The sequence below is a fragment of the Enhydra lutris genome, unplaced genomic scaffold, assembly GCF_002288905.1.
Source record: "Enhydra lutris kenyoni isolate GAN:26980312 unplaced genomic scaffold, ASM228890v2 scaffoldscaffold66, whole genome shotgun sequence".
Taxonomy (NCBI): domain Eukaryota; kingdom Metazoa; phylum Chordata; class Mammalia; order Carnivora; family Mustelidae; genus Enhydra; species Enhydra lutris.
Genome location: NW_019154150.1, coordinates 11,975,250 through 12,001,660, shown reverse-complemented (window position 1 = coordinate 12,001,660; position 26,411 = coordinate 11,975,250). Strand labels below are relative to the sequence as shown.

At 44.8% G+C, this 26,411-nt stretch overlaps 2 protein-coding genes across 6 annotated transcripts in view; one reads left to right on the top strand and one right to left on the bottom strand.

Annotated features, from left to right (window-relative positions):
* The window catches only part of LOC111159165 (golgi reassembly stacking protein 1), a 10,778-nt gene extending 6,599 nt beyond the window's left edge, over window positions 1–4,179 (top strand). For all 3 annotated transcript variants that reach the window (XM_022521598.1, XM_022521600.1, XM_022521599.1), the window contains 4 exons: window positions 164–273; window positions 1,074–1,224; window positions 1,656–1,805; window positions 2,026–4,179. In XM_022521598.1, the coding sequence (XP_022377306.1) occupies window positions 164–273; window positions 1,074–1,224; window positions 1,656–1,805; window positions 2,026–2,279 (665 nt within the window). In that variant the 3' untranslated portion in view covers window positions 2,280–4,179. The remainder of the gene's footprint in view (window positions 1–163; window positions 274–1,073; window positions 1,225–1,655; window positions 1,806–2,025) is intronic.
* The window catches only part of LOC111159164 (WD repeat domain 48), a 46,492-nt gene continuing 24,260 nt past the window's right edge, over window positions 4,180–26,411 (bottom strand). For all 3 annotated transcript variants that reach the window (XM_022521597.1, XM_022521595.1, XM_022521596.1), the window contains exons 8-19: window positions 25,858–26,082; window positions 24,104–24,178; window positions 22,890–22,992; window positions 21,768–21,865; window positions 17,556–17,663; window positions 17,132–17,228; window positions 14,471–14,566; window positions 12,098–12,203; window positions 11,045–11,132; window positions 8,411–8,487; window positions 6,879–7,071; window positions 4,180–6,226 (exon numbers count right to left, since the gene is read on the bottom strand). In XM_022521597.1, coding sequence (XP_022377305.1) covers window positions 6,131–6,226; window positions 6,879–7,071; window positions 8,411–8,487; window positions 11,045–11,132; window positions 12,098–12,203; window positions 14,471–14,566; window positions 17,132–17,228; window positions 17,556–17,663; window positions 21,768–21,865; window positions 22,890–22,992; window positions 24,104–24,178; window positions 25,858–26,082 — 1,362 coding nt within the window. In that variant the 3' untranslated portion in view covers window positions 4,180–6,130. The remainder of the gene's footprint in view (window positions 6,227–6,878; window positions 7,072–8,410; window positions 8,488–11,044; window positions 11,133–12,097; window positions 12,204–14,470; window positions 14,567–17,131; window positions 17,229–17,555; window positions 17,664–21,767; window positions 21,866–22,889; window positions 22,993–24,103; window positions 24,179–25,857; window positions 26,083–26,411) is intronic.

Sequence of the window (26,411 nt, the reverse complement as noted above, 5' to 3'; positions counted from 1 at the left end):
CCACCTGATGCCCCGCCACCTGATGCCCCGCCACCTGATGCCCCGCCACCTGATGCCCCGCCACCTGATGCCCCGCCACCTGATGCCCTGCCACCTGATGTCTCGCCATCTGGTGCCCCGCCACCTGACGCCCCGCCACCTGACGCCCCGCCACCTGACGCCCCGCCTCCTGACGCCCCGCCTCCTGATGCCCTGCCACCTGGACCCACCCCTCAGGACTCTCCTGCCTCTTCAGGCCTGGAGACAGGTTCCAGGCAGGATGACTACATGGAGGTACGTGGGGAGCATCTGCCAATGAGAGGAAGCGGGGGGCTTCTTATGGGCAAAGGGGCCTGCCACTTGGGAAAGGAGGACCCAAGGCTGCTGTCACCCGGGGCCCATTTGTGGAGCCCTTGGGGGGCCTTTCGTGCTTCTGGGGGCCAGTGAAAGCAGGTGGTCCAATCCTGGGACAGTGAAGCCCACTTTAGTTCTTCTGACACTTAGGTCTGGAGGTGAGGGTCATGGCAAGGCACTAGTTGTTGTTTTCATTTCCTGAGTGGGACACAGAGGCTCAGGCACAGAGCCTTGTACTGTGCCTTGAGGAGTCTGGGGTCAGGCTGGTCCAGAGGCTGGGCATCCAGAGCCCCGGCTGGGCTGGTTGTTTGGCCAGATCTGTAGAGGAATGCCAGACCTGCCTTCATGCCTGTGGGAAAGTCACTGAGTACCTTCAGGCACTGGGCTGTTGCCTAGGGTCTGTACTGGGGCACATGTGAGGATGGCTCCCTAGGCATGCTGGAATTCAGCCAAGGGTTCCTCTTCAGGTGGGTCATTGGAGGGGCCCAGCCAGGTGGGTGCTCAGGGCTCCTCAGTAGACCAGGAAGGGTGCTCCCTCCTCGTCAGCACTGCCAGAGAGGCCAGGCGGGCCTCCTGTACTGGACTGTAGATCTCCTGTGGGGTAAGGGCAGGACACCACGGCTCTTTGCTCCATCAGGCAGAGCAGTGCTTCTGTGGCCACTGTGGGCTGGGGCTTAGGTTGGACTCCTCTGTCCCAACTGCCCCTACCGTGCTCCCTCCTTCTTCCCTGGCCCCCATAGGCCCTGCTGCAGGCACCCGGCTCCTTCATGGAGGGACAGTTTTCTGAGCCTGGGAGTCCCAGCTGTGGTGCTCCAGACCTTGGGGGATTTCCACATCCCATGGAGACACCTCTTCAACCTCCACCTCCAGTGCAGCGTGTCATGGACCCAGGTAGTGAGTGGGCCCCAGAGGCGGCGGAGGGGCCTGCAATCCCTGGTGCTGCAGTGGGCCCCAGGTTTGGGGCAGGGCTTCCAGGGCCCTGCTTAAACCTTCCTCAGACCCACGGACACCTCCTAGCTCACAGATGCCAAGAGGGTCGCAGATGAGCCTGTCCAGTGTGCCGGTGGGGGGACTGCAGTCCACAGAAGGGAAACGGCCTGCTCGAGGTCACGCTGCATAGTGGGGACAGAGCAGGGTCTGGGCCCTCTGCCTCTGTGCTACTCCTTTTCTTTCCTCAGCAACAGGCAGTGGGTACCCTTTTGGGCTGAGATTACAGTTTCAGGCTGGGCCAGGCGCTCCAGGAACAGGGGCCTGAGGCCCAGGGTATGGGCCTTCCAGTCGTCCGGGTTTTGTGCTGGCAGAGACTTGCATCCTTCTCCTAGGCTTCCTGGATGTGTCAGGTATCTCCCTCTTGGACAGCAGCAATGCCAGTGTCTGGCCCGGCCTGCCCTCTGCCACAGAGCTGACATCCATGGGTCTCTCAGCCTCTGGCCCTGAGGACGTCTCCAGCAGCGGTTCTCACGAGCGTGGTGGTGAGTGGCCCACACCTGCGCAAGCTTTTTGGGAAGGACCCTGAGTCGTTGGCAAGGTTGCCCTGAGTTTCTCAGCTGGCTGGGAGGCTGGCTTTTGGGTGAAATACAGCCACATGAAAGCATCTGGACACTAGAGCTCCCATTCCCCATCAATGTCTGGGGAGGGGGGGGGCAGTGGGGGCTGCCCCAGGCCTTCTCAGCCCCTCCCTGTATTTCTCAGGTGAGGCCACATGGTCCGGATCAGAGTTTGAGGTCTCCTTCCCGGACAGCCCAGGCACCCAGGCACAACCAGACCACCTGCCTCAGCTAACTCTTCCCGACAGCCTCATCTCGGCAGCCTCACCGGAAGACGGCCTGTCTGCTGAGCTGCTCGAAGCGCAGGCTGAGGACGAGCTGGCAAGCACAGAGAGCCCAGAGTTCGGGGCGGAGGCTGAGGGGGCAGGCGGCCAGGCCCTGCTCTCCATCCCTGAATAACGCCCTAGGCTGTGTCCAGGTCCCTGATGGCATTTCATGAGGCTGAGATGGGGGGAAGCCGCTTAGGCCGCACTATGCAGCTCAGCCCCTTGCCTGATCCTGGCCCAGTATGTGCAGCTTCCTAAACAGTGGCTCCCGGTTGTGCAGGGACTTCTGCAGCCCGGGAGCTCATGTGTGCCCATAGCCCCTGCCGGTGTCCAAGAGATGACCTTCCAGCACTGATTCTGCCTGGTGGTCCTGGCTTTGGGGAGTTGGGCACTTGTTTGAGAGTCTCAGACAAGTCCTTTTGGGGTGGTGGGGAGCTGGGAGCAGCACCCAGATTAAGTTTTGCAGGAGCTGGGGTAGGAGAGGAAAAGGACTATTCTGCTGCTTGGGTGGGGCAGAGAGCCTCCATGGGTAGGAAGAGGAGACCATCGGCAAGAGCATCTTTAGGCCACGTTGTACCCTTACGTCCAGTGCTTGCTCCTGCTCTGGTCACTATGGCTGCCCAGGCAGCAGCAGGGTCCACACAGGGTCAGGTGTGAAGGAGGAAGGAGGATTGAAGGGTGGAGTGAAGGAGGAAGGGATAGGTCTGGAGTATTTGCCTACAACTTGCTAGGGCTTGCCTTGATTCTTCTTGTACAGCTCAGCTAGCCCCGTGTGTACTAGAAGGCAGCCCCACGCCTTGGGGACCCTTGAGGCCCCAGTTACCTTCTCTTCTAGAAGTCTCGTATCCTCATCTCTGCTACACTGCATAGCTGGCTCAGGCTGACTGACATCTGCCGGTCACAGCTGGAGGAGAGAAGCAGTGTACTTGTCCATCTCTCCTGGGGGAAGAGGGAAATCCTAGCCCCGTCAGCAGAGACTCACTTGTTCTTGGACCATGATGTCTCTTCTTCCCCAGGGCCTACACCCCACAAACCCAGTATCCCTCGTGGTGACTCCTGTCAGCTCCCAAACTTATACAACCATCTCTTCTAAATATACAAGGCATCCAGGCTGCCCTAGTAGAATACAGATTGCAAATTTAAATTCACCGACCTAAGCAGACTCAAAGCCAGTCCTGACTGGACTTCCTGAACACAGCTCCCACCCTAAGCGAGAATGAGGGGCCTGGACAATGGTGGGTAAAGGCCATTCTGTTCTTTCCCATAGTATGGGAGGCTGTTCCCTCCACCCCCCGTGCCCAGAGTGGCTAAGACTGGGCGAGATCTTGTGCTTTACCTAGTTGCTGCAGAAAGAGGAGGGCTCCATGCAGGAACCTTAAGTCCTTAAGTCCCTCACCTGCCCACATCTTGCCAATTGCTACAAAAGCTGCCTCTGGCTTTGTCTTCTAGCTGCTACCCAGTTGAAAGTCCCACGTTTGCAGCTTGATCTGTAATGTGGGCACTTTACACAGTGCATTCAGGGTTCTTTTAGGCCCATACAATAAGGACCATCTGCTCGGGGGGAGGCACAGATCAAGTATATGCAGGGAGGGCCCCCAATGAGCAAACTCTTCAAATTTCTAGCACTGTGACTGCATTTGAAGCAAGCCCTCGTCAAGCCTGTCGTGGCAGCTGATAAGTCTGCCGAACAGGGAGGAGGTGTGTCCAAAGCCAGGTCTGGAGCTGGGTTCTGGGATTTTCTGGGAGCCGTGCCTGCCTGTAGGAATCCAGGAAGTAGAAGAGAATCACCACAGGACTGTTTGGAGGCCAGCTTCCCTGAACTGCAGCCTGGTAGTCTGGCCCGACATCCCCCTCACCCTAGGATTCTGGCTCTTCCTCTCTCACTTTTCTATACTCCCCGCCCTGACCAGGGGGATAAAATGGGTACTGACGTTGATGACTATCAGGGTAAACATGGAACCAGAAGTTTCTCTGTAATCTGCTATGAAGGAAAATGACAAGTGAAAGAAATAAAGGTGTACTACACTTTGAAATACTGTAACTAAAGCCTTTATTCTATACAACTGTGAAATACAGATTTTTACCCTTTTGGCATTGCAGACTGTCAGATTTTCTGGAAACTTACTGGTTTGACTGGAAGGAAAAAAAGTAGAAGCATGCTGAGGGTCAGATCTGTGACAGGAAGGGAGTGCAGCCACCCCTTAAGTCTCGGCACATGGGGCCAAATGGCCCAGTGAAACCTATTCCTTTACCCCAAGGGCCCCTCCTGCAAACACAGCAGAGGGCTGATAAGTGAGTTGTGGGGTTTGTTTTTGCCTTTAATTCACAACTATTGCTAAAAAATGTGCACCAAAAGCACACTGTTGTATCCAACAGATAGAAAGGACTTAAAAAAAGAAGCCGGTTGCTCTCTGTGTAAGGGAGAAAGACTCATTGGAAATGTGGCATGTCTCTGCTCACTTCTTCAAAGTGCTGGAGGCAGTGACCTGTCCACTTTCCAAAGGAAGCTGACCAGCAGTGAGGGAACCCTGTCTCTACAGTTGTGCAGGTAAGAATATCTCAAATAGAAAGGTCTGGACTTAGGCCCATCAGCTGCTTCCCACTGAACCTGTCAAGATGTAGAAAAGAAAACAACCCTTTCCAGCCCCTCCCCAGTCCCTGCTGTTGTGGGGACAGACCGCACGTGAGCTGGGGAGGCAACTGGACTGGAATAAACTGCCCTCTGAAGGCACTTGTGCTTCTGGCTTCATACAGGAGGCTTGTCTTCCGTAGTTGTACGGGGCTGGACCACTGTTCTATTCTGAATACAAATGACCTTGGGGAGAATCCAAAGTATTTTCTTCTGCCAAAAGTTGAAGTGTTTATCCCCAATAAGTTATATTCTGTACAAGACTCAAATGATTCTATGAAAGCTTCAGATTGTTAGAAAGAACAACGAAAAGAACTCTGGATACAGGTACCACAACAAAAACCTGCATATAAAACTCTGGTGAAAACAAGTATGTATACTTCCAGGAGGGGAATATCAAATTAACTCACTAGGATACCCTTCCTTCTCTGACACCATAAATTTTAGGTAGCATTTAAATGAAGTGAGTATCTCCTTGTGGTCTTTTTTTTTTTCCTTTTCTTTTCTCCTCATGGTCTTAAGTTTTGATGGTGTTGTGCTGCTCACCCAAAGCGCGAACCTGTGGCGTCACGTAGCTTGGCCCCTCAACAAAGCTGGACGCGGCGGAGCAGGGAAGGCGTGGCACCTGCCCGTGGCTGCCGCACAGCCGGGGGCACTGTGGGGGCACAGCAGCCCTGGGCGCCACTGGGCATACTCCAGTCTGGCGGTCCAAGTGCTACGGGCCAGCACCCAGAGTTTCGCAGGTCTTCCTAGGAACGCATCTGAGATGCAATATTAAAACGAGCCCAAGTATAATTTATTATGAAATGGGCTGGTTCTGGAATTGTACAACAGCAAATTCCTATTAAAAATAACTGTCTTAAATGTGAGAACAACTTGTTTTTAATGACCGACTTGGAAAAAACCTTCATAGGTGCTGCAGGAATGGAATGTACTCTCTTACAAAAGCTACAGAGCATGTGGGTTTGAAGTGGAAACACAGTGACAGATGTGGCTCTACCTATGTGTCTCTACAAGTGCTAACAGACGAAGATAAGGTCCTTTGAAACGAAAGGAAGAAGCCCAGTCTGTGCTGGCCTGTCGTCCGTCCTCTGTACATCTCACAGGACACAGTGTGCCTGTGGGATTTTCTGCTCGCACTCTCTGCCTCCCTGGGGACAGCTTAATCTACACATGGAGACTGGTTTCTATTTTACACCGCAATTAGTCACTTCAACTGAAAGAGAATCTCGGTCCATACCAAATCGGCCGTTAGAAGTCGTGCTCCCGCTGGGGCTCGGTGGGCTTCCTAGGACTACTCTCGGGGCCAAGGAGGAAGGTCAGTAAATGAATACCCAGGAGCGCTCACCCACCCCTCACGTGGACTTCTGACGGTAATGGAGGGTGAGGTCACCACCACTCTTCCATATGAAGTGCTTCACTGTTCGGAGGTCCATGTTTGGATCTAAAACCTGAACAGCCAAAAATAAGTAATAATAAATGTCAAAGCCTCTACTTTGTAATATCCAAGACCCTTATTGTAAACTCAGGGACTCTCACCAGATGATCCAGCTCGTCCTCCCCTCGCCTGCCCCTGGTGGCCTGCTCTTGCTGACAGAGCTCCCATGCACGCAGACACGAATCCGGGCAGTGAGAGACGAGCAGCTTGGGCGGCTAGGCCGGAGATCCCAACTTCAGCTGTTCCCCTGAAGAGATGCCTCGAGTGCACCTTTATTTAAAACAGTGCCCCCAATGCTCCACCCACCTCTGCTTCAAATCTTAAACCAACACGGCCGACACTGCTCTGTCAATCGAGGTGATTATTTGTCTTTTTCTTGTCAGGAAAAAAAAAGCCACCAGCACATTCACCCTTTGTGTGTGCACTTCAATCTCTATGTCCTTTTCCTGAGAATCTTCCTGGGGTAAATAGGAACTTTAGGGTGGGCTGCAGAGCCCCTCCAGAAAGGGTCTCACCAATAGGTGGGAGAGACCCAGCACTCCTTAGAGCCTTCCTAAAAGCAGAAGTACCCCCAAAGGTAACAGACGTGGGAACCATAATGACACATGTAACTTTCTGAGCATCGACACGAAAAAATGGAGCTATGGGTCCTCAAGTGCACTTACCTGGTCTTGGCACAAAAGTTCAATCTTCTCCTCTGCCAAAACAGCAATATCCTCTTCTTTTTCCTGTTCTCCTGGTTTTTCATTATTAGAAGAGCTAGTGGTTTGCGACTCATTATCCAAGTTGATGATTTTCTCATAAACGTGTTCCATTACTTTCCGGACCTGGAGCATGTCACTAGCAGAGAGTCTGTCTCTGTTAAGAAGCAAGGGCAGATTGTGCCATCAGGAATCACTGGATGTTATCTCTTAAATATTTTTGGTGTTCACATTGGATAAAGACAAAACAAAGCACGGAAACATTTCAAGAAGAATGTTTAGGTCATTGCCTTAATCCAGTTTCAGAATTGCCAACACATTTCCATCGTGTCCCACAAAGACACAGATTACATGTAAGTGAGATTAAATACATGTTTTTAAAACTTACATATATGTCAAGAACAGCCTGCTGGGTTTTATTCCCTTAAAGATGATCCTAGAGGATGGGCAAACTAAATGCTCCTGGGAGGGAAGGCAGCCCCCCGTGTTTACCAGGCTCCCATTCCCCAGGTGCTCATTTCTCCTGTGGCTCCTGCCCCTACAGCCAAGACCTCCTGCCTAAACTCTAGGCCACAAGCCCAATAGTTGGCTGGGTATCTCCAGAAACACGTCCCATGGGCACCTCAAACTCTATGTGTCCCCAACCAGATTTATCAATTTCCTCACCCCCAAACCTACTTCTCTTGTATCACTGACATCAGTTCAAAATGGCCTACCCAAGTAGCTCGGATTCAAAGTCTGAAAGCCATCTTGACCTTCAGTCATTAAATCTGGTTGAAGTGCTATCTAGGACTTGCTTTAAAATAATGTGGGGTGTGTATGTGTGTGTAGGTGGGTGGGAGGGAGTGGCATAGGTGAGGGAAAATGCTTAGGCGTGTGTTGATGACCCTGGAGCTGTTTGAGGGGATAATGGGGGTTCATGCCCCTGATCTCTTGTTTGTATATGTCTGGAAATGCCCCTAACAGATTTTACTTGCTCAGATACACGTCCATGAGACCTCAAATTTCCTTTCCCAGTTCTGGAGTCTCTGCTGCAGCTACACCGGTCCTTGCTAATTTTCAGGATCCTGTGTATACTTCTACTTCCAAATCCTCAAACCATTTTCTGGACGTGGAATAACTCTCTTTTGAAATTCTATCCATTTCTTACATGTCCAGCTCAAATTCCATGTATTTCAAGAAGACTTTCCGGAAACTCCAACCCACGATTCATTTCTTTCCCCTACTCCCATGACTCCCTAAGTATCCATAAAAGCAATTTTTATATACACATTGTGTCCTAAACTATGCTGTGGCAAGAGAAAAAAAAACAAGTCTTATACTTTTGAACATCTGTGGCCTACCACAGGAGGTATTTGGTAAACGCTCAACTGTATAAGCTTTCAGAATCACAAAACCTGCTTTAGTTATCCTTTACTATGAAAGCAATCATAAAGAAGAACAAAGTGCTGGCCATTAATGAGATCAAGGCATCATGTAACACTGCATTTACTTACTTTTTTAAGGTTTTTGCTCCCGAAGATGCATGAGGTTGGAGGTAGAAAGGAATTTTGTTGAATTTGGGCATATTTTTCTGAAATATTGAAAGTAAAAAGAAAGGTATGATCATTTTGATCAGCCAATGAATGAAAATGATGTCAACAGAAAAACATGATTTGCAAGTTATTTTACAATTAAAACTGACTTTCTATGAAATGTACAGTAAGCTATCAAATTATCCAAGTCAGCCTTAGTGAAAACGTATCAGGAAAGTATCATGTTTAGTTTTGTAATAAAAGATATGTGAGACAAATGATATGTCAGTGGCATTATGATGCTGTGGAATGGCTTTTCTCAAATAATAATTCAAGGTATTAAAGGGAAACAAGCTTTAACTCTTAAAGCTCTCAAAATAAAAATCTCAATTCCACACTTAAACACTGGGGCTGATACCTAAGGGCCCAAACAAAAAGTTCAGTGTCTTGAGAGAAACCCACAACATTCTACTGTACACTCTGGCCTGGTGAGACCCACCGTCCAACTGAAAAGGTCACTCAGGTCCTCCCATTTTCTTTCCCTCTGACCTCAGGTCTGAGGTTTTAAGCAAGAGTGGAAACTTCAGCCAACCTCCAAGATGACTATCTTGAAGCAAACCACATACTTAGATAAAGAATAAATTTAACTGGTCATCTTTTCTCTGGGTATTAATCCCCTCTGAGCCTCCATGTCATATCCTGTCTGGATGTCTCCTCTCAGGAATAAGCCACAGGCCTAAAGTCAGCAATGTATCCCAGGTGACTTTCACACTCAAAGGAAGCAGTGGTTTATGGGAAGCTCGGACTTAGAGAATAGCACAGAATATCCATCAGGTGTCACACTAGCTTTAAGTTCTTGGAAGTATATCTGGGACAGAAAACAAATTTTCTGAAAGTTCTATAGAGGTTAAATCTCTTTTCATATGGCTTTAGGAATATATAAAACAGGTCAACAGCACATAAGAGAGTGTAGAAACAGACCCATGTGTATACAGAAATTTAGTATATGATAAAGATAGCATTTCAAATTAGTAGGAAAAGAACAGATCACTCCAAAAAATTGTTTTGGCACAGTGGCTAACCATCTGGAGAAAGTTAGCATCCTACTTCACACAAAACAGAATAAATTCTAATAGGTTACAGATCTAGACATACACAATGATCACAGACGTACCAGAGGAGAAATACATTTTTGCTACTTTGGACAGGAAATACCAAAGCAAGACATGAAACTCAGAGCCATAAAAGATCAATCTGATTACAAAAAATTCAAACTTTTTGCCAGGCAAAAGACACAAGCCACGAACAAAGTAAAACTTTGAGAGACACATGTAATATAAGAAGGGTTAATATTTAATAGGACGAAATCCTACAAATCAGTAAGAAACAAATCGCCCAATAGAAAAATGAGTACACTCACAGAAGAAATACAAATGACTAGTATGAAAAGATGCCTAACCTCACTACATGTGAAAAAACAACACCCCACATTAAAACAATGAGATATTTGCCATCTTTTAGCAACGACTGAAAAGTAACCAGTGTTGGTGAGTGTGGAAAACAGGCACTCATAGTGTTGGTGAGAGCGTATGCTGCTAGAGCTTTTGTGGGGGGCAATTTGGCAGTTATCTATCAAAATTGAAAACGTGCATACCCTTTGATCCAGCAATTCCACTTCTAGGAATTTATCCTAAAAAGTACACAAAGGTACATGTACAAGGATGTTTACTGAAGCATTGCTCGTAATAGAAAACATTGGAAACAACCTTAATGTCCATCAATAGGGGACCAGTTAAATAAATTATGATATATTTATACAAAGACATACTATGTAGTCATTAAAGAGGAATGAATGACCTACATGTACAGACATGAAAAGATGTCCAAGATACTTTTTTTTTTTAAATATTTTATTTATTTGTCAGAGAGAGAGAGAGAGAGTGAGCACAGGCAGACAGAATGGCAGGCAGAGGCAGAGGGAGAAGCAGGCTCCCTGCTGAGCAAGGCGCCCGATGTGGGACTAGATCCCAGGACGCTGGGATCATGACCTGAGCTGAAGGCAGCCACTTAACCAACTGAGCCACCCAGGCGTCCCCCAAGATACATTTTTAAGTGAAAAACCAAACCAAACCAAGTTGCAGAACAGTATGTATAACAGATTTTGTGCAAAATAATGAACTCTGTGTGTGTGTGTGTGTGTGTGTGTACACACACATAGGTGCATGCACACACACTCAGTAGTATCTGCTTGTGTATGCACAGAAAAAGGTCCTGAAGGTTATGGCCTGAACTAGGACTACTTATCCCCTCTAGGGAGAAGGACAGGAGTGAGTGGAAGAGAGGAATGACTGGGAAAGAGATGGGCATTTCACTTGATTCATTTATTTTCTTTAATGAGCACATATTACGGTTATAACTGACTCCAACAGGATATAAACAGTACATAACTAATTACCAGTACTTCTTCCGCAACCTTGGGACTGCAGGGAAGCTGAGGAGGGTTCCCCTTGGCAGCCTAGTTTTTACTAACGTAAGACTGTACAGTCTAAAGCTGCTCTTAATCTCCTTTGTGTTTGGAAAGAACAAAAGGGCAAAACAGGAGTGGAGGACACTTACATCCACAGTGATGTCAATTACCCATTGTGGCACTGTCTCATTAAGAAGCATCGACTCAGTCTCACCCCCGGAGTCTCGGCAGAGCAGCCTAAACATAACCCGTCAGGTAGTCAGTGACATAGCAGCACAAATGACAAACCACTGTCAACAAACATTAGAGGGCGGGACCCTAGCGTCCATTCGGGATGAGCCCCACTTGACAGCTGAGGCAATGGAGTGCAGCCAGGCAGCATGGCTCACTCGGCTAAGGGGGGCGGCAGGTGCTAACACTCAGGCCCCCGCATCCTTGAGGCCACGCATATACTAGAGCTGCTTCTCTGAGTCCTCGGGTGATGATAGGAATGCTGGCTGCAGGCAAAATACTCAAGAAACATCCCCTGCCAGGGCTGTAGTGCATGGCCCAGGCCTCCACACATCACAGGGCTCAGGACTGTTTTGGTCATCACACTCTCAGGAAACCACCGGAAAGCAAAAGAATTCTGAGCTTAGGGAAAGAGAATTCTGTCCTGCATTTTTCTTACTTTTGGCCCTACAGAAGACTCTACTGAGCTCTCCCCTGTGATTCCAGCAGGGCCTGGCTGGCCACTTGAGGTGAAGCCAGTCCAGCTTCCCAGCACGGCCTCATGAAGGACTGCCTCGTTCCTCAAGTCGCGCACCATTGAGCACAACGGTTCTCAGGAGCAGCCCAGCCCACCTTATACAGACTGCTCAGCCTGAGGGAAGTTACCTTCTCTGATGCTATTCTATAAGCAGGGACTTCTGGGGATTTCCTGACCCCAACAGTCATGTCAGCTAAGTGAGAGAAAGTGACAGCTTCCTGTAGAAACCACCACAGAAGCTGCCTTAAAGCAAAGTATCGACCTCATTTTAACACAAGAGGCTCAGTTCTCAATTAGAACGTGGTCTAATAGCATCAGACACTTAACTATCTCATGGAGTTGGAAAAGCTTCTGAACCCCTTATACTCCTAGAACAAGTTACGACGTTTGAATCAGTACTTCTTAGCAAAGGGGATGATTTCTTAGGCAGGTCTCCAGCACTCCACACTCATACCTGAACAGCGTGCGTCCTCCAGCTTCACCGAAGATCACAGGGGTGTGAGGGGGCACTTGAAAATATCCATTTCCCTTCTGTACTCGGTTCTCCTGCTCCCCATTTACTAGGAAAAGATGCAGATGACATCAGTATCCAGAACTAGTGCTAAAAACACAGATTCTAAACATTTTGTTTCTACAAGCTTCAAACATTGCCAAGTTTTCAAAGCTAAAAGTCTGATGAGTCAGCAGGGTCAGATAAAGGTGAAAAAAAAATCAAAGTTAAATTTCTACAAAGAATAAGAAATGAAGCAACTTGTAATGTACTTTATGGGAAATGACTATAACTTTAGATAATTTTAATAGAAAAGATTAATATTTGAGACTTGAAACAAGGAGAACTCTACTTCAGCCACAGGAAAGGGTAGGACAGCCTGTTTATAAATAGCAATATGCTTTTGTGTGTGTGTGCGTGCACATGTGTGTGCGCACGTGTGTGTGTGTGTGTGTGTGTGTGCGCATGTGTGGAACATCAAGCTCAGAAAAATCTCTTGGGCCAGAAAAAAAAATTTATTGCTTAATGGCAGAGGTACTGTTGAAAAATAAAATCCTCAGTGAAGTCGACACCTCTTTTTTATTATTCTCTGTAGATTTCATTTCACTCTGCTTTCTCTGTAATCTTTTGACCAAGTACGGTTGAGCCCCACTCCAGTGCCACCTTGTCCCTAAAGGCATCCCTGGTGAATCTGGAAGCAACCTCACCCTCTGAGCCTACAGCACTTTCAGATCCTCTCTTGGAGAAACAACCAATCTTCCCTCTGACCTTACCATGTTCCATCTACTCTGAGGAGCTCTCTGCCCTACCACAATGTCAGTCCCTAAAGGATGCAGTCCATGCCCAATTATCTCTGCCCACCCCTGCCTGCAACTCACTACAGGCGTCCGAACACCTGAGCTGCTCACCGAGTATAATGTACATGACTCTTGAAAGTGCACTGGTTGTGATGCTGGTACAGCAGATGACCACACAGGCACAAGGAGCCTTCTGTCTGAGAGGTGGGGGGGCGGGGAGGGGCGTGCTCTGCCTTTACTATGGCAGTTTGATTCTAAGGATGATCTGGGGTTTCCTCTAACTTTTCCTTACTCCCCAAACAAAACCCTTGATGCCAGGGGTGCTGACTGTACTTCTGGTTTTTTACCTTTATTGTCTATTTAGTGGGCCTCTAAAGGCACCCTGTCTGTCACGTTGCAGTTGGAGAGGGATGAGCCAAGAACTGGAAACTACATGCCTACAGCGACACAGCTGATAAAGAGCAGAGCCCACACTAAAACTTAGCTTTTTCAAGCTTTTGTGGAAAGACTTTTCCATTGAGTTTCTCTGGCTTCAGGCCCACTGTACATCTGATGGGGAGGGAAATGGGCCCGGTGACATGAAAGAAAAGTCACCATGGGTGGGGTCAGTGCCCTCTCTGACAGGGACAACAGAAGAATGGCTTGAAGGGAAGATGCCATCCTGCACAAGAGATTTTAACTCCAAAAATCATTTCGGATGAGTTGGTCGGCCAGAATAAATCTCTACCAGGAGGTCCTCGTCACTGCTGACCACTACAAGTGGGCCATCTTCAGCAGAATCTTCAGAGAACTCAAGAGATTCATTCATATTCAGCAGAGTAAGTCCTTGGTAGGTGGGACTCAAAGACTCTTTGACCGGCTGTAACATATGAGCTGTGAAAGTTTAAGTTCTTTTTCTTCCCTTTCCTCAAACTGAACCCAATTTGTAAATTCAAAACATGTTCTCTGCTGCCCAGAGCGAGCTGCTGCCACTGCCTGTGGCACACACAGCTTTACAATGTCTTCTGTGCATTAATTCTTACACATACTCGTTCACTTATCCTGACACTTCTGAGTTGGAATTTGATCTTCTGAAACGTTTAGAGACAAGATCAGGTAGATCATCAGACTCAGTAATGTCTGTGTTTCAGGCCAACGTGAACCATGACGAGATAAGGACCCAAACGGCGTTCAATGCAGCTCATTAGCTGTCTCTGGAGATAAGTCCCCCAGGGCCACAGCTACTCTGAGAAATACCTTTGGAAGAAGGCTGCCAAGCTGCTTGCTGTTAAGGGCAAAGGTCATTTGAATATGTAGGGCTTTTTTAACCCCTCCTGAGCAGCATCACTGAGTGAAATTGCTCTTGGAATCTCAGTTAAGACTGCTCTTTGATATGTGGAAAGGAGCGGGATAAACTGGGCACATCCCAAGTTATTTATTATGTCATGACTTAGCAAATGCTTCTTAAAGTTTCTTAAACATTCCTGGAATAACAAACACTCCAAGTATCCTAAACTCCTGAGTAATTTTAAATCAATTATCCTGATACAAAAACACGAACCATGGTTTACTTCATTTTCTTCTTCATCCATTGGATTCACATGTGTTCTAGGCCAATATTCTAGCAGTGCCTGGAGTAAAAGTCCTCCTAAGTTCACTGCAAAAGAGTTAATTAAGATGAAAAGAAATGAAAAACAGTTATTAGTTTTAGCCTAAAAACAGAGGGAAAGGAATAAAAATTACATTTCCACATATTCTGATATTAAATTCTAAACCCAATGCCAATGGTGTTTAAAAGCAAGACCTGAAAGATTTTGCATCTATTAAAATTTATCTTAGAATGTTTAAAGAAGTAATAACATGGAGCAGACATTCTATCTGGTTGTTCAGATATAGACATTCATTAAAAATGAACAAATAAAAACAGGAATTACACTCTTTAAGAACTATTTCCATATAGAGTCATTAAAATTATATTTATATATATCAGGTATGTCTACATGCTACATTCGTAGAATACCAACCAAAGATATAATCAACAAAATATAATAGACTCTCATGAGTCTCTTCTCATAATACACAAAAATTAACTCAAAATAGATTAAACACTTGAATGTCAGACCTGAAACCGCTAAACTTCTAGAAGAAAACATAGGCAAATAAATTCCTTGAGCTTGGTGACTGTTTGGATCTGACACCTAAAGCAAAAGTCAGTCAGTAGGACTACAGCAAAATAAAAAGCTCCTGCACAGCAAAAGAAACATCAACAAAATGAAAAGACAACTTATGGAATGGGAGAAAATATTTGCAAATCATGTATCTGATAAGGGGTTAATATTATAAGGACTTCATAAGACAACTCAACAGCAAAAAAACAAGCAATCCAATGAAAAAACGGGCAGAAAGGGGCGCCTAGCTCACTCAGTCAGTGGACCATGCGACTTCATTTTAGAATTGTGAGTTTGAGCCCCATCTTGAGTGTAGACATTATTTAAAAATAAAATCTTCCAGGGTGCGTGGGTGGCTCAGTCGGTTAAGCATCTGCCTTCGGCTCAGGTTGTGGGATGGAGCCCTGCATCACACTTCCTGCTCAGCAGGGAGTTTGCTTCTCTCTCTCTTCTCTGTCTCTTTGCCCCTCCCCACTGCTCATTCTCTCTCTCTCTAATAAATAAATCTTTAAAAAAAAATAAATATTTAAAAAAAAATGGGTAGAAGATCTGAATAGACATTTTTCCAAAGAAGACATACAGATGGCCAAAAAGTATATGAGAAAATGCTCATGTCACTATCCGGTAAGTGCAAATCAAAACCACAAGCTATCACCTCACATGCTAGAACAGCTATTATCAAAAAGATAAAAAATGGGGTGCCTGGGTGGCTCAGTGGGTTAAGCCGCTGCCTTTGGCTCAGGTCATGATCTCAGGGTCCTGGGATCGAGTCCCGCATTGGGCTCTCTGCTCAGTGGGCAGCCTGCTTCCCTCTCTCTCTCTCTGCCTGCCTCTCTGTCTACTTGTGATCTCTCTCTGTCAAATAAATAAATAAAATCTTAAAAAAAAAAAAAGATAAAAAATAACAAGTGTTCAGGAAAATGTGGAGAAAAGGGAACCCTCGTGCACTGGTGGTGGGAATGTAAATTGGTGCAGCCACTGTAGAAAAAAGTACAAGGGATCCTCAAAAAACTTAAAAATAGAACTGCCATATTACCTAGCAATTCCATTTCTGGGCATTTATTGAAAGAAATGAAAACACTAACTTGAAAAGATATATGGACCTCCCATGTTCACTACAATAGCCAAGATACGGAAACAACCAGTGTTCACCAATGGATGAATGTATAAAGAAAAAACCTGATATGTATGTACAATGGAATGTTATTCATCCATAAAAAAGAACAAAATCCTGTTATTTGCAATAACTTAGGTGGACCCTGAAGGCTATGTGGAATAAGTTAGAGACAGGAAGACAAATACCATATGCTCTCACTTATATGTAGAATCTTAAAAAAAAAAAACAAAACCAAAACTAAAAACCAAAACTCATAGATACAGAGAACAGATTGGTGGTTGCCAGAGGCAGGGGGTAGGGAAGTGGAGAGAGTCAAAAGGTACAAACATCCAGTTATAACATGAATAAAGTCACAGGGGTACAGTGTACAACATGGTGACTACAGTTAATAATACTGTAACGCATATTTCAAAGTGGCTAAGAGAGTAGATCTTGAAAGTTCTCATCACAAGGGGAAAAATGTGTAATTTTGTACTGTGATGATGAGTATTAACTGGACTTGTGGTCATTTTGTAGTATATACAAATACTGAATCATGTTATACATGTGAAACTGAACCTAATGTTATGTCAATTATATCTCAATTAAAAAAAAAAAAAAAAAAAGGAAAACAACAGAATTGTTTCCCAGCTTCACTTTTCCTACCCTATCAGATTTCCAGAAAGGTTTAAGGGTAGAGAGTGTGTTGAGTGTTTAATTGTTAAAGCTAAACCACAGATTGTGAGAAAAATCAAGACCCCACAAAACATCTAAAATGGAATAGTATTTTCCATTTTTAAGAGAGAATATGATTTAAAAAAAACCTCAAATATTGTTAAAAAAAATAAAAGAGCAGATAGCAAAAAACAAATCGAAACAACAAAAAGAAAACCCAACTCAGCACAGATCCACCTTCTCTTCTGAAAGGAGGAAAGGAAGAAAGGACACTTAAACTCACATTTTGGATCTGACCCATCAGGGCTGCTGAAGCCAGCATCTTTTGCAGAAACCCAAGCAGCAAAACAATCACTCTCATCCAAAGTAATAGTCAACATCTGTCAAAAGAAAAAACTGTAAGTGGCATTCCATTCCAATACATTCTCCAAATAAGCCTCTAAGGCCCTATTTATCTGTACTATTTGACTAAGGAGCTAAGCCGCAGACTTAGAACGAAAATGTTTCATGTGATTCACTCCAACTACAATTTAATTTACAGAGATACCAAAAGGCATTTTAAAACTGCATTTTGTAAGTATTATCATGAGAAATTTACTGTCTCCACACTTAAACACATACAACTCTGTAACTAATAAACCTAATTTTTAGCTGTATCAGAAACTTTCAACTATCCCCAATTGTACAAATATCAGCTGCTAACTTACCCCTGTTTTTAAGTCTACTGAGAACCAATTTGGCACATATACCATCTTAAATCTTTTCTTAATTTCATCTTCAAAATCCACTTTGCCCAGGTCTTCAACTTTACATGCCTACACAGCAAAAAAGAAAGTATAGTAATTATCAATATTAAGTGTTGAACCGATTCTGACTTAGGTATTCCAAATTTTACACATTTTCACACCTGTCTAAAAAAAATAAGAGTCTAAAAACGTCCTGGACAACATCAACATCCACATGGATAATACACAGGGCATGCCGGCCTCTCAAATCCTTGCCAATATTCCCACCATAAATGTACGGTCTGCAGCCTCACCACTGCTGCTACCTGGGGTTTCTTCTGTTTCCAAAATCAGTTCCCCACAACACCCCGGTTAAATCTTACCCTCCTCCTGTTTGGCCTTGTCACCCCCCTCACTGTGCCTCAGCACAGGACAAACCTCCACTCCTCCAAATTAGAGAAGCCTTGACAAAATCCCCTTAACTCAGTACGACTGTTCTTTCCACTGTGAGGGAAAAAGTGCCCCTTGTTGCTGTGCTCCAGATCCCCTCACTTCTTGGGGAATCTGCCCTCTCATGTCTCTCCCAGCTTCTCCCCGTAAGCAGCAAACACACTCCCATTACTCCCATCTCAAAAGTACCTGAGAACACCAAAACAAAACCTTTGCTTGACCCTCCCATCCCTCTATCCTCTTCCTGCCCACCTCCCCAAAGTCAAATTTCATCCACGATTGCTCCACTACCTCCCAATCACTCCACAATCCACTCTATCAGGGCTCTTAGGACTCCCTCAAGGCTGCTGTCCCCCCACCCCTCCGCCCCAACACCATCCTTCCTACTGGTTAAATCCCAGGCACATTACATTCCAAATTGGACATAAACTCTCCATAGGCCAGCTAACCACAAGCCCTTTGGGGAAATGCTTATTAGTTCTTGACCTGCCATTCATTGGCTCTTGGTTTTCCAACTCCTTTTTATTATATACCTCTGTGGTTTGCTCTTTTCTAACAGTTCCCTAAAGGGTGATGGCTGGTTTCTTCTCTCTTCAGTACTGACGTATCCCTTGGAAACTCTGATGTTCCCATTGCTTCAGTTATAATCCACCAGCCGCTGACCGCTGAGCCTGTTTCTCTGGCCCAGCTCTTTTACTGGTGTGTGAGGACCTATCTATCTAGACATTCACATAAACTCAAACTCACTGTCTTGTTCATCATGTTCTCCCTTTCCCAACAATCCATTTTCCCTCTTACATCGCCTCCCCCAGCCCATCACTTCCACTTACCAAACCATCTGACCCAGGAACTTGAGACTCACTCTGCTTCTTTGTTTATACTCCCTTTTATTCAAGCTCCCCCTTATCCACAGGTCTCAATACCTTCCTCGTGATTCTGTTTTATTCCATCCTAATCCAGATAAATATCTGATGTCTCACCTGTATTAGTGAACAGCCTCTTAACTATTATGCGCCAGGCACTATGATAAATACTTCTCGAACATCTCCTTAACCTCACCAAGAAATAGGTGCCACCCACATTTTAGGAATAAAGACAGAGGTTTAGAGAGGTTCAGCATATTCCAGAGATCACTTGGCTAGTAGCTAGCAGAACCAAGATTAGAATGCAACTCTCTCACTCTGAGCCTATTATTCCTAAATACTCCTGACTCCCCACTTCTGTTTAATGTCATGTCCATCACTCCAAGTCACTTGATCTTGACATTTCAGGGCTTAGTGTCTGGGTACTGAAAGCTGCTGGAGACACAAAAAATGCCAATTATGGAACATGCCAGGTCAGTGTCCCATCTAAGTAGAGCTACCTCCCATTCAGACAGCAGGACTGTACCAAGGCTTTGGCTAATCTGCCTGAGAGAAAGAACATCAGATCCACAGGCAGAAAATCAGTCAGCCCACCAGGAAAGAGTAGCTTGGCCCAATTAGATTCTGTTATGTTCTGGAGAGCATCAGGTGCTGGGCAGCATGAGGGGAAGCCCAGCCACGGGCCAGAATGAAGGCCACGTCAGTGGGAGAGTAGTCAATTTCCTGCTGACCAGGTCCTCAGGACTGCTCTGGACCCTCCCAGTCTCCACAGAACCCCTCTCTGAAACAAACATGAGTCTTCGGTCCCAAGAAGTGTATCTCTATCCTAAGAAAAACCAGATGACTTTTGGGGTCTGCTGCAATTTCATTTTCCACTCAACTACTAAAGCCTCTTACTCTGCAACCATGCTCACCAGGCAACTGCTTCATTATGTGACTTCCCATACCCATGCCCATGGGGAGGGAAAGTGTCAGGCAGGCCAAGGTTTCTATTCAGACAGTCCCTCCTTCTCAGAAAGCAAGCTGTTTATTTTATTCTTTAGATCCAGACATTTCTTCTAACCAGGAGCCTAACCAAAACCCCAGAGCTTTTCAATTCTTCCTTATCATGTATCCAACATCTTTCTCTTCCTTTACATCCCCAAGTCATTATGCTGAAGACACGGCCTTCCAGCTTCTTCCCCATCGCACAGACCACTGTTGCTCTGGGCATGGGATTCTTCCCGCTCCAGTACAATCTTAGATTTAGATTCTTTAGGGAACAGCAAAGAAGGCCAACCATGGGGCCTGTATTCAAGACTCTCTGGGAAATTACTTGAATGGCACATTTCACCCCTACACCCCTACTGCTTCCCCCCAACATTCCCTCTAGTCTCCAATTACACAAAAGTCAAAGTCACTGAATGAGCACCACCTTCCCTCCTGTGCCTTTGTCACTCATTTCCTCTTTCTAAAATGCCTTACCATTAGTCATCTGCTGGAGTTCTTTAAGACCTTCTTCAAATGATTTCTCCATCACGAAGACACTCGCCTGATTTCTCTACTTGTAAGTAATTGCCCCTGTCCATAAACTACCCTGTAATTTTGTCTGTCTTTTTATCTGTAAGGTTTCCCATTTCCCTACCCTTGTTCCTACCAGAGGGGATCACGGTACAGACTTTCTGTTATCTGACTCTCAGCACAGTCCTCTGGACACAATATTCATTCAATTCAGGAAATAGATGTTGAACAAATATACTATCACCACCAAGAAAAGCAAACTCTTCAACCTGCCTATAATTTTTCTGAAAAGATTTTATTTATTTGAGAGAGAGAGAGCAAGAAAGAGCATGAGCAGGGAAGAGAGGGAGAAGCAGGCTCCCTACTGAGCAGTGAGCCTGATGTGAACCCTGGGAGCATGACCTGAGCCCAAAGCAGATTCTTAACTGACTGAGCCACCCAGGCGCCCTGCCTATAAATTCTTTAGTGCTATTTAGAATGTGGCTGAATGGTTTAAAACATCTAACTATCCCACAGGGTCATCGTAACATGACCCAGAGTTGTAACTGACACTCACGGTGATGTCTATAAATCCTAAGAAATGGCTAAACTTATTTTGTGCACTGTAAGGATTCTCATCCTGGGGTGATTTTGTATGCTGCTTCTTCCTTCCTCCCCCTAAACATTTAGCAATGTCTGGAGAGAGTTTTGGCTATCACAACTGAAGCTGCAGTAGAAGGGAAGGTGGTTACTGGCACCTGCTGGGTAGCAGCTGAGGATGGTGCTAAATACCCTATCATGCACAGGACAGATCCCACTCTATCCTGGCCCCTTCAACAAAGACTTACTTGGCCCAAAATGTCAATAATGTCAAGGATGAGGAAATGTGATATATTTACTTTAAGGTAAGGCAGCATATAACACAGCAGAAATGGTTCCACCAAAATTTTAGGTGCTTTTAAGATAAACTATGGCCTCAAAAAAAAAATAAATAAATAAATAAATAAACTATGGTCTCATCTAAATACTTGTATAAAAAAGTATCATCCCCCAAAAAAGTATTATTGCAGTCTAATCTTTTTTTTTTTTTTTTTAAAGATTTTATTTATTTATTTTACAGACAGAGATTACAAGTAGGCAGAGAGGCAGGCAGAGAGAGAGAGGAAGGGAAGCAGGCCCCCACTGAGCAGAGAGCCCTATGCGGGGCTCGATCCCAGGACCCTGAGACCATGACCTGAGCCGAAGGCAGAGGCTTTAACCCACTGAGCCACCCAGGCGCCCCTTGCAGTCTAATCTTAATTATGTACTTATTAATTTGGTTATTTCATATATATATTTTATAACAAAAAATAAAGGGGATACATGACCCAATAACCTATATTTAGTACAAAAAGTTACTCACCTTCAATACATCCCAATATGCCACATTATTATTGGTATCTTTGGTTAATATATGTCTCTTATCATTAAGAATGTGACACTGAATAATACTCGCACCCCCTAAAGGAAAAAAAAACCACACAATTAGGAAAATAATTCCCTGTTTAAATTCACCATATGGCAGTAATTACTCATTGGCATGTAACAACAGAAATCATACAATCTACCAGAAAGGAGAAGGTGAGTCAAAAGATACACATACAGTTTTATATATATATATATATATATATATATATATATGGCTGTTTAAGGCAAACCTAAGAAAAATTTTCCGGTTTTATTTTATTTTATTTTTTTAAAGATTTTATTTATTTATTTGACAGAGAGAGCGAGATCACAAGTAGGCAGAGCAACAGGCAGAGAGAGAGGGAGAAGCAGGCTCCCTGCTGAGCAGAGAGCCTGATGCGGGGCTCGATCCCAGGACCCTGAGACCATGACCTGAGCCGAAGGCAGAGGCTTGACCCACTGAGCCACCCAGGTGCCCCCAAAACTGTCTGATTTTAAAAAACAGATTATAGATGAAAAAACTCCCTCCTTCGAGGGGCTGCCAGTGGAAAACTGTTAAGGGCAAACAGTTTGAACCACTGGGAAAAGTTCAAGTGATAACAGCAGATGTCTGGATCAGTCCCATCTCTAACTCTGCCCCCTGCATGCACATGTGATTCTAGAGGCATCAGCATGGACACCGAACTGTGATGAACACCTGCTCAGCGTTCTACTCCTCACTCGGGTGTTTCAAGTCAGAGCTGCCACTTCCAGCTGAAGCACAGAGAAGTCGGGGACCAGATCTGACTTGTGCCAAAAGATAACATTCAACCCTCTAGATTTATAAAGTGGTTCTTAGCCCGCCGCAGACCACGACTATTCTGACGCTGGGCAAAAAGATTACCTCAAGAAAGTCTGCTTTTTAAAGTCACTAGCATTTAAAGAATATTTTTCTTCTATTAAAAATAAACCAATACACTGTGTCTTCTATTGACATCAGAATTACACTGAAAGGAAGGTCGCCTCCTTTATTTTTGTCAACCTCTTAACTATAATTAGCCTCGGTAAAAGATAAATACCTTCCACCTTCCTTACTCACCTTTAATAACCTGGTCAGGCTGCGTACAAAGTGGTGTTATAGGATTTGTACAGTCATTGTCATAATCTCCAGAGGCTCTAAAATTATGAATTCCCTTCAAGGTCTAAAGGAACAAAATTCATTTTTTAATCATTTTATGCTTTCTAAGCTTTGCCAATCTGTTTAAAGTGGCAAGAAAAACAAAGGACAAATGAGAAAAACCAAAACAGTAACATCAACCAAAAAATACTTAATCATAAAGTGTAATTATCTACCACGACTTCAAGAAACAAACCAAGGATTAAGATGGGAATATTAATACTGTCTTTTTGGAAGGAAAAGTAGGCATTCTTCCAGGTAAAGTTATATTGATCTCACATTGGGACAATGAAATGTAGACAAAATATGTAACATTTTTTACAAGTACCGAGAAAGCTGAGAAAGGCCACTTGACTGGTGTATAAACAGAAACAAATGGAAACACTCTATCTCTTTTGTTATCCACATATAGTCAGGTAAGCAAGAAAACTTAAATCTTCTTTAATGAACATTTAAGAATTAAAAGCACTTTTAATAATGACCTCTTTCGTTATCCTCTATTTTTATCCCTGCTCTTCATGCTATGAGGAAAAAAGGAATGAATCTGAAAGCACAATTTTTCTATTTTTCTCTTACACTTGGAAGAACAGAAACCTAACAAGTGTCCTTGCCATGTTGGTACAGTTATTCCCTGCTATCCAGAAGTTAAGCACTCGTATGAAATCTTTTATAAGCCAAGACGGTGTAAAGACAAAGAAGCAATCACCATTTTATAAGAGCAAAAATTCTCTTCCGATTTCTTCTGGTTAGAGACAATGGGTAATCATAATGGTGGGAAGCGAACTTTTAGATAGTGGGGAAAACCTGGACCTGGGCTGCCTGTGTTTGAAGGCAGTTTTGTGAGCTCAGATGCTATACTAACATTTACTGGTTCTATCAGGCAACAGTGCCTACTCCAGGCACATCAAATGTCTATCTTGGCTCCTGACCAAGAAGTCAGAAGCTTCATTTGGACTATTATCTTAATTTTAGTACAATCCTTCAGAGCACTCACAGAGGCTTTCAGATTTTTGCACTGTTCAAAAGCATACCGAGCGTCAGGTTCATCTTGAGCATTTGCTACTGGTATCTGGCAGGTCTGCGATAACAAACCACATGTTTACAAACCTCTGTGAGGGATACGGCAGTTCCCTTACCCATTTATTTACTGTAGACTTAGTCGTGGCAACCCAGATTGCGGGAGGGGGATCAGCTGATCTATCAAGCTCCATCTGAAAACAAAGCACAAAAACACCGCTCTGTGGAATGCAGACTCTCCTGAGCTGCCGGAACTAGCTACCTATTATTAAATACAACTCCTTCATCCCATGTTTGTATGCTGACTGCACTGTGGCAGGCAGTAAAAGCTAGGGTTGCACAGAATAATGAGGGAGTGTCTCTGCTAAAGGACAAATGGCCTTTACAAATATAATAGGGGTGACTTTTCAACCAAAAACAGTGGCTGAAAGTTTCAGCGTAATTTTAAATTAAATAATTAGGGGATCCAAATGGGTACTGTCAAAAGGGTAACTTACCATAATTTTGTTTTTGTTACTCTTGTATTTTGTATTTTTTTTTTTAGTAATAAGGAAGTAGGTCTCCTTTTCTCTTTGAAAATGTTTGTAGCAAAAAAAATTCTAACATAGCAAAAGTGACAAGTACCCACATAATTCACCTCTCTCACCTAAGAACAGTATATCTGTGTACTGTGTACCTTCCGTATTTTTAAACTAGAACACACAGAAATACATCCCTACATCCATGCATATAGACAGCATGAACACGAAATCACTCTATGGCCAGTCATCCACTATTCTTCCTGTGCCAGGAAACTGAAGGTTGGGAGTAGTGGGACAGGTAGACTCCTAGCAAGTAGAAATCCTCTTCAGTTCAAAGTGATGTTTCTTCTAACACACAGTTATGGCACCACTAAGTTCTTGCACCTTTTCCTCCACAGCCAAGAGATCCTGGCAGCTGCAGGACTCACACGCAGTGTCTCTCCTCCCTGCTGTTGGCCCCCAGCAGCCTGCTTCCTGCACAGGATCTTGATTTCAGCCTCAACTCCCTTGCTTCCCTAGATTACTGGTTTTGTCCTCCGGGGGCGACACCTATGCTGAAGAGCTATACTTGGACAGGATGTGTGCGCTCCTAGGCCACAAGCACCGCCTCAATGGTCTCATTCGATCTCTATTCCTTTTTTCAGCCCTTCCTTTTATACTGTGGTCTGGGTTTCAGGGGTCTTTTAGTTCCGTGGGTATCTGCAGTTCTGTTTCTTGCTTTTCTTGTTTTTGGATGACTTCTGTGAAAAGGAAGTAGTGCTGTCCTTATGCCTCCATTTTAAATCTGGAAATCTCTTTACTATGGTTTTAATGTGTAGTTCTGAGATTATCAGGGAAACCGAGCAACTTGTCATACGATGACAAGGCCACTCTGCAGTCCAGGCTTCGCTTTCAGCAGGTGTTAATGTGGACAGCTTCTGGAGTACCCTTTCACCCTGACTGATTAGCAATCAGGACTACTTTGAGGCAGTCATGGTTTGAAGTACGAACTGGCTTGTTCTCTCTTCTGGAGCAACTCTTCCACATCCTCCCTCTTGGGCAGTGGACATACTTGTACTTTGCTGTTGTCTGCTCATAGATAACTGAACTTGTCACATCCCTCCATTAAGGATAGGTTAGGAAGGCCAACTGAGCTCAGGAGCAATGTGGGCCAATCGCACTGGGATTCACCAGTGGGGCAGCTACATGTCACTAAGGTACCGAAGAAGTCACAATTTCTTCTATAAGTGACTAATGAAAATTAAAATACCTATTTTTACAACTCCACAGCTGATTCATGTTTTCATACAGATTTTGCCAGATTGCTAGTACATGTAACAATCTTAACCACTAAACTAAAATAAGGAACGTACCTTGAGAACTGGTGCTTTTTCTTCACAAATTAGTACCCGAATGTCAGGGTTTCTTAGGTCTGTACAGTAAATTTTTCTGTCCCTTCCTCCAGAATACACATGTGTGAAGGCATCATTGACTTGCAGAGCCCAAACACCTTCATCATGGACTCGATACGTTGCTATACATCTCTGCTGGCCAAGGGACCAAAGGCGAATGGTCCCATCAGAACTGCCGGAAAGGCACTGAAAACGGAGAAAGTTGAGTTAGAATAAGTTCCAGCCACAAAAGTTCCTGCTTTGCTGTGCTCTGCACTTGGTGCCTCTCCTGACTCTATAGTGTCAAACACCCACGTCTAACAACCCGTATTTCTGCCTCTGATGAAGACCTCTGATAAGCATGCACCACAGGCTGAAATGACCGAAGGCAACAGTACATGCTAAAGCAGAGGAAACTTCTGGGCAAAATTGCCTCTGTCCTCTCCTACCTGGCCACATGCAGAATCAGCATCCCCAGGGAACTTGTTAAAAATGCAGATTCCTGGTCTGATTCCAAAGCTAAGGCAGATTCTAAA